This window comes from Quercus lobata, chromosome 10 (assembly GCF_001633185.2).
Source record: "Quercus lobata isolate SW786 chromosome 10, ValleyOak3.0 Primary Assembly, whole genome shotgun sequence".
In the NCBI taxonomy this organism is placed as follows: domain Eukaryota; kingdom Viridiplantae; phylum Streptophyta; class Magnoliopsida; order Fagales; family Fagaceae; genus Quercus; species Quercus lobata.
In genome coordinates, this window is record NC_044913.1 from 58,331,568 (window position 1) to 58,340,050 (window position 8,483).

The 8,483-nt window shown below is 31.1% G+C and overlaps 1 protein-coding gene across 1 annotated transcript; it reads right to left on the minus strand.

The window, feature by feature from the left end:
• Positions 1 to 1,959: 1,959 nt before the first annotated feature.
• Positions 1,960 to 7,614, minus strand: LOC115965471 (UDP-glycosyltransferase 74E2-like). Its single transcript, XM_031084700.1, has 2 exons — positions 6,899 to 7,614; positions 1,960 to 2,761 (listed from the first exon to the last, which is right to left on the minus strand). The coding sequence occupies exons 1-2, from the start codon at positions 7,589 to 7,591 to the stop codon at positions 2,036 to 2,038; spliced, it is 1,419 nt and encodes a 472-aa protein (XP_030940560.1). The 5' UTR covers positions 7,592 to 7,614; the 3' UTR covers positions 1,960 to 2,035.
• Positions 7,615 to 8,483: the final 869 nt, after the last annotated feature.

The following is an 8,483-nucleotide window of genomic DNA, read 5'->3' on the forward strand; positions in this document are numbered from 1 at the left end:
CAAAGCCACCTCTTGTACATTGCTCCGCCACTTCACCGGTCAAAACTAAATTACCTTTTTCCTTGATAACCATGATTCCTTCAAGAATTGAAGAGGATTTGCTAGCTCTTTTATTTATTATTATTTTTTTTTCAAAGTTCTGTTGAGGTTTCAATCTAATTCTTCTTTAGGTTTCACTTTCTTCAATTGGGTCAAGAATGATTTAAGTCTCAGACCCACTATCTAGAATTACTGTATTAACTTGGCTATCAACTAGTGCTTGCATCTTGTGCAGTTATTTTTCTTTTGACATTTTCTTTTGAAGCTACAATCAGAATTTTTTAACTTTATTTTTTTCATTTTTATTCTATTTTTAATTGAACAAATCTAAAAGGTGTTGGAGAGATCCTATAGTCATCTGAATTCTTTTTGGGTTCTTATGGCTAAACTTGTCAGATTTCACACACACTGCTTATAAAAGAGATCATGAGATGTATATAAATGATGTTCCTCTCTTAGTCTCAACCTAAAATATTTGTATAAATGACACTCCCTAGTCCCTAGTCTCCCCCCCCCCCCCCACGCACCTAATTTCTATAAATGCAACAAATAGATCCTTATCCTTCTTAATAGATTTTTTTTTTTTTTCAAAGATTCCTACCTAAAGTTACACTTCATTTCCATGAATTATACAATTAAGTGGGAATCTTTTTTTTTTTTTTTTTTTTTTTTTTTTTTTCGAGAGAGTTTCAGTCTATAGCTCCACTCTTAATAATAGTTCTTTATCATCAGACCAAAACACCGTTCAATTTTTGGTATAGGCAGGGATTGAACCCTAGATTTATTATATAACCATCAGAGACTTTACCAGTTGAGTTAACTGGAACCCACTAATTGAGTGGGAATCTTAAATGGGTACGTCTCATCCACTTTTGCAATATAAAAACTCAATAATATTAGCACTTGAGATCATTGCTTACATAAATGAATGGGGGAGGTTGTATCTATACAGAAATTCGGGGAGGGTTGAGGCTTGGATTAGAGATAGAAAGGTATTGTTTTTGTCATTCTAGGTGTCAAAATGGTGACCCCTTCATCTTTGTCTATTTCTAAGACAACAAAGAGAGGTTCTTTCTATTTAAAAAGTATGACTTTGGAGAAGATACATTGAAAAAGTGATACCTTTTTTTTTTTAGAAGGGAAAAAAAATAAAAAGAGCGATACTTTTATATCAATAATTGTAGAAGTGACGTTGAAGCTATAAAGTGTAGAATGGAGCAAGCTTTAATTTGGATTTATGTCCTAATTGTTCATCATCTTTACTTCATTTTAACAAGCGACGTAAAGTTTTAGGATAACGCATGTGCAGGTTTTTTTATTATTTTTATTTATAATGTTTTGACAAGAGTTCTAAAGACGTGAATATTTGATCTCCTTTTTTTTTTTTTTTTTTTACATGATAGAATTTCTACTCTAGTCTAATATAAGTGTATATGTATGTAAAACTCCCTTCTGTAGACTTGAATCATGGCCGTTGCCTCCCACACCCCACAAGCATTTATACTTGTGGAATGACCATTGCACTAAGGGTATGCAGTGGTATGAATATTTGATCTTTAAGAAAACATATACTTATGTTAAAAAAAAAATTGCAATTTATACCCTTAAATTTCAGAAAATTTTGATTTTATCCCTTAAAATTTATAAATTAGACCCATACCCTTAATGTTACATATCATTTAGATTAAAGCTCTTTTGTTTATACACCATAAATAACGAGTTGTCCATAATTATCAACTCAATTAAAAATGAAATAATTTTATGAATTTAAATTAAAAAATTTTAGGGGCAAAATCAAAATTGGCCCAAACTTTAAGGAAATAAATTACAATTTAGTCAAAATAATATTTGACATGGGTTAAAAAAAAAAAAAAGACATAATTTTGAATAAATAAAATAAGTTAAGTTTCACGCTTCTACAAAAGCTGAAAAGCCTACCATTTAAATAATATATATTTAAATAAAATATAATGAAGAGTTACAACTAAGAATAACTTTAGGAGTTTACAAGTTTTGCCACAAACTCCTCTATATTTTTATCAGAACTTCCACCTTCATCCACTGCCTCTTTAGCCAATTCTTTCCATCTTACTGAATTCATTTTCATCTCTTTCCCTCTTTCTCCTTCAATTACTTCCTTTATACACAGCTCTATTTCTTCTTTGGTAGCTATGCCTCTTTCATCCAATTTAATCCTTACCCCTACCTTCCACACATCCACAATGAACTTTGCATTAGTTGGTTGATCCGTCCATATTGGCATCGCAACCATTGGCACTCCCAAGCTCAATGCTTCAAGGGTTGAGTTCCATCCACAATGAGTCATGAAGCACCCAATGGCCTTATGAGCCAATACTTCTAATTGAGGGCACCAACTCACAACTAGTCCCTTCTCTGATGTTTCTTGTAAAAGATTAGGAGGAAGTTTTTTCTGTTCAGTTTCTCTGACAACCCACAAGAAGTAGCAATTGCTATTCTTTAGGCCCCTTGTTAGCTCATCCATCTGCTCTTCTCCCAGGGATGCCAAGCTTCCAAATGATGTATAAACAACTGAGTCACTTTCCTTTGTGTCTAGCCACTTCATGCAAGCATCCACGTCAGGTTTGAATAGGTGAACACCATATTCTTTGTCATCCTCCAACCGCTTGTCTAAGTAAATTGATGGAATAGCTGGTCCAATTGTTTTAACAGGCCATTGCTGGCTTGTCATCCAATTCACCACCTAATGGAATTTTGAAACATATGGAACAAAATCAGAATAATAAAAAATAAACCAATGTTCACTGATCAACAACGGAGAAGCAGATGAAGGGGATATTAAAAATAGGATGAAATATAAATAAAATTATCTCAAATGGAGGAAACGTACAGGGATGTGTTGTGTAAGCATATTAGTAAGCAAAGCTACAAAACTGAAATACTTCTTTTATAAACAAATCTTATAAAATTTTCATACTTCAATGAGTTGTAGGCTCCGTAGTCTGTAAGTAAAAAACAGAGAAGTAGCAAATTCTAGCTTTGCCAATAACTCACTAATTCAAAGTAGAGAAGAATGAAGACATAAAATAGCTAGTACACCAAAAGAATACAGGAATATACGTAATTTGACAAGATGCTAATATTTATCAAAGTGGATTAGATGAAATCCACTGTATTCCTCATTTTTTCTTTTCAGAAAAGAAATCCAGAGTTTGATTTTGTTTTTGCCTTGTCTTCACTTTGTTTTGGCTTTGAAATTTCCTACTATAATAATATCATTACATTTGCTGTTACAAGAAAAACGATACCCTTAATTCCTAAATTCACAGAATATTTAATTCACGCCACTTACATATTCAATTTTCCTGGATCTCACCATACAAATGCAAAGAAAATGTATAATTCGAATACCATATACTTTCACACACATTTTGCCAAACTGTTCTACGTGGTAAACTGGGAGTAGTGAAGAAAAAAATGATGGATTCATGTGATAGTTACAATGAGCTAATTATAATCTACCACATAAAAAAATTGTTGCAAAATGTGTGTAATACTAGAATTATTCCAAACAAATAGGTGACAAGGTTCATATAATTTTTTGTGCCTACAAAGTTATGGTATTAGAAATGCAGTGGATTGGTTTGAAAGAAAAGCCAAATCTAATCTTATAGAATGAATATGAAAATGAGATTGACTTCAAAATTTTAAACTCAATATAAATTTTTGGATTTTTTGAGTTTATATAGTTCGGCATTCGAGCATAGCCTTTTATTTATTTATTTATTCAAATATCATCATTATTAATTAATTTATAAAAGAAAATAGAAATCCCATACTAAAAGTATGTGAGTATCTCTTTCTCTCAATTTATGTATATAAAAATCTAATAACACAATTTTTTTTTCACAAGTGGTGACATCACTTATTGTGATTGATAAATAATACAATTGGCATCAGTCATAATCTTATGAGTAATTATGCAACTTTAATCAGAATTTAATACCTTAATAAATCATGAAAAAATATGGGTCTTTGGCATTGTATATCAACATTTCTATTTTAATTAATCTCTCTCTCTCAACAACTCAAGGGTGTTTCAAAGGAAGTTACATTGTTAGTAATTTTTAGCCCACTCTTTCATTATTATTTCTTTTCATTCTTTCATATCACCAGCCGATTCAATATTCTAACATTTATAAATACTTTTTGGGTTTTTCTATTAAAAAAAAAAAAAAACATACTTCTTGGGTGGACATATTTATATGATACTTTATCCAAAAAAAGGGGGGAGAACCGAGAAACTGTTTACACGATATCCATTCAATGTGGAAACTTTGATATATAGGGATTAAGTGCTATGATTAATTTGTAGAACAAATAATATATATGATTTAATTTAGTGTAAAAGTACTTATTATTACTTGAACTTGGTTATGAATATCTTAAACTACATTTTTTTAACATAAAATTTTAAACTATATTCAACTTGAGCTGATCAAGCCAATTCATGATAAGTAAACAAGAAGTTTTTGAAAATTATTTTTTTCAAATATAATTCAAATGGTTTTGATATATGAGTTTGACTTACTTTCAGTACTTTTTTAATTGGAATTTCTTTTTGTTTTAATAAGAAACTGTCACATCACTCACTAACTAAATAAAATGTAGAGATTAAAACTTACTACTACTTACTATAAGCACTAAATTAATTAAGGTAGGCCAAACCCTTGATATATTTATAGAGTTTGGGAAAGCTTTTTCCAATATTGCACAATTGACTAGTAGCTATCACTAAACGATATTAACATAATAACTAAATAAAATGTAGACATTAAAACTTACTACCACTTACTATAAGTACTAAATTAATTAAGGTAAGCCAAACCCTTGATATATTTATAGAGTTTGGGAAAGCTTTTTCCAATATTGCACAATTGACTAGTAGCTATCACTAAACAATATTAACATAACAGACTAGTTGTTTCTCACACACTCACACCTCCACCCACAAAAACAAAAACAAAAAAAGAAATACAAGAAGAAGAGAGAGAATATATAGACTCGTAGTTGCACAGAGATAACAATCCTATATATAGACTATTGTATTGAGTGTATAGACTTCTTGGACCAAACTTTTTGGTTTTTATTTTTTATTTTTTAAATGAAATTTAAAAAAGTTTTACTTAATGGGGGTAACAAATCAAATCTTGTGACTTTAAAATAATAATAAAATTTTAAAAACTCTTAAAGGGCCAATATGAAAACTAAAAAAAATATAAAATGAAAAAATGAAAATTTTGAAACATAAATGGCCAAAAAAAATCTCAAACTTTAAGGGCCAAAGGTATACTTTATTTTAACAAATACACTTATGTTTTTTTTTTTTTTTTTTTTTTTTTTTTTTTTTTTGAGAAGAAACAAATACACTTATGTGAATAAATAAATACGGCAACACTAATTGTTGTTGTTTTATCCATATATCACTTGATACAAGAGTGTCTTAACCTTTGATTAATTTATAGATCAAATGATAAATATGATTTAATTTAGTGTAAAAGTACTTATTAATACTTGAACTTGGGTACGAATAATTTAAATCACATTCGTTTTTTCTATATAAAATTTTAAACTATATTCAACTTAAGCTGTTCAAGCCAATTCAAATATAATTGGAATGGTTTTGATATATTTATAAGGTTTGGCCTGTTTCAGAAAGCTTTTTTTGATATTACACAATTGACTAGTAGCTATCACTAAACGATATTAACATAATAGACTAGTTGCTACACACAAACAAAAAGAAAAAGAAGAAAGAGGAAGACCGAGAAGAAGAGAGAATAAAATAGTAGTTGTAAAAAGATAACAATACAAGTGGTTGGGATTGAACCATTTCTCAAAGGTGTAGCTGAGTGGAAATCATCAGTATCATATTGTTTGGGTCTAAGATTTTGTTTGTCGTATAGTGTGGATTCTAAATAATAATAATAATAATAATAATAATAAATAAAAATAAAATAATGTGGGTTCCATGACTACGTGGACTGGAATAAGATTGCCTTGGAATAAAGGCTTAAAAAAAAGAGAGGTAGAGTTTGAATTTTTGTCTGGTATTCACGTGGGTTGTCAGTGACTTGTCACTTGTGAAGCACACAAAACAATAAAAAATTAAAGATTAAAATAAAAACAAAAATAAAAGGCAGAATAATAAAAAGAAACGTATGCATGAGCCTCTGAGCAGATAAAGAAGAAGAAGCAGTAGCAGTATAAGCTGAAGAGAAGATCGCCAAATGGGTTGCTACAGGCTATGTGGTGGCAAAAACGGCACCGTGTTGACGACGGCAGTAACCCAAGAGCAAGAGCAAGTTAGTAAGTTCATGAGAAAGGAGAGAGATTATTAGATCTAAAATTTTTTTGTTTGTTATTTCGGTCAGGTATGAAGTTTTCGGCCGAAATCCGATTTGTTTCCCGGTATGACCAGAATCGACCTGGTTTAGTCAGTATTTAAACCGGTACGAAACAAACACATTTCTGTACCGTCTCAGGCGCCGGTACGAAATATTCCGGCCATAGTAGAGATTGACTCCCTTGACCTTAGCTCAAAACAATGTTGTAAAAATGGATTTAGATTTTGATTCTTTATGGGGGCAAAATAAAAATTTCCACAAAATTTGAATGAAAAAAATAATGTAATTTTGAGATTAGTTGATACCTAGCAATAGGCATCTCATCACAGTGAAATGAAGGACGGACTATAAATTCAAACAAAATGTTTCCCAATTTTGAAACTTTAGGAGAAAATCAAAATAACCACAAACTTGAAGTATGTTAAAACATTGTAACTTATTATCAATATATATGAATTGATAGCTTAACTTACCTCATTCTCCAACTCGTTGAAAGTGTTGCACAAGAGCAAATTCGCTTCCTGGAAATTCGAGAATTGATTCAATGCGAGCTCTAGCCAAGCTGGGTACATGCCCTTATCACAAAGAAATGAAGTTAGATCATCGAACCCTAGTGATGGTATCGAGGGCAATGATATTGAAGCCCCTTCTTCTACGGGCATTTGAATTGCTCCATGATTCGCATGATAATTGATGGCATTAACCACACAAGACTGAGTGAAAAATGGAACCCCATCAATCCCAATTTTCCTTGCAATTTCTAAAGCCCATGGCATAATTGAGTCATACACCAAAATCTTTGGAGGATAACTGGAGCTATAATGTTTCTCAATAAGCTTTGATAAGCTTTGTGAGACATGTAGCTTGTAACGTTCGAGAGATGCATCTATACTCTCCGCATCTTTGGCTTCCTCGGATCCATCAGAGATGATCTCAACATTGATAGAATGGCTAGGAAGGGCCTGCATGGAATTGCCAATAGAGATGGTAGTGACAAATGTTACTCTAAGACCCTTTGAGGCTAAGCGCTTTGAGAATTGGAGCATTGGGTTAATATGACCCTGTACAGGATAAGCAAATAATAGGATATGAGTTTCTCTCTCCATTTTCTTTTCTAATAGCGCCCTATGACTCTCTCTTTGAAAGTTTGAGGTTGAAGAATTCATGAACTAAAATTACAGGAGATAATGGTGTGTGTGTATATATATATATATATATATAGATTTCAATTCAACATGTAAATATGTAATGATTTTTCACTCCATTAAGGGTTTATTTGAATAGAACTTATTTTATTTTATTGAAAACTAAAAACTGAAAACTCTGTAACAAAATAATTTTTAAATGTGTAAATAGTATTGTGGGACCCATTTTTAATGAAAAAGTAACGGTAAAGTGGAATTTGTGGGTCGGTGAACAGTGCATCTGTGCACTATTCATGATTGACATGGTCAAATAGTGCGGTTGGAACCCAAACAAAAAAAAATTCAGAAAACGCAAACGCAACCATTTGGGGTCCGTTTGGTACATGTGTTTAAAAACTGAAAATTGTTATTTAAAAACTTTTGTAGAAATACGTGTGGGTGAAAATATGTGAAATATTATTTAAAAACTAAAAATTGTTGTTTGGAAACATTCACCAAACACTCCCTTATAATTCGATTATAAGTGGTTGCGTTTGCATTTTCTAACTTTTTTTTTTTTGGGTCCTAGCTGTACTATTTGACCAAGTCAATCGTGAACAGTGCATGGATGCACTGTTCACAGACCCACAAATTCCAATTTACAGTTATTTTTTCATTAAAAATGGGTCGCACAACACTTTTTACACATTTAAAAATTATTTTGCTACAGTATTTTCAGTTTTCAGTTTTCAATTTCAGTAAAATAAGTTCTATCTAAATATACTCTAAGTACCTGAAAAGGTGATGGCGAAATGGCAAACAATTGTGGGCTCTTCTTGTTAGATATTTTTATCTTCAATCAGTGCAACATAAATGATCAATGGTGATTTTAATGCACGAAAACAACCATTCAAGGGGGCTATAGAGTGAATTG

Coding starts and splice junctions, on each gene's coding strand:
- LOC115965471 (XM_031084700.1), bottom strand. CDS start 7,591: ATGAATTCTTCAACCTCAAACTTTCAAAGAGAGAGTCATAGGGCGCTA. Junction 2,762..6,898: donor TCAACGAGTTGGAGAATGAG/GTAAGTTAAGCT, acceptor AAATTCCATTAG/GTGGTGAATTGGATGACAAG.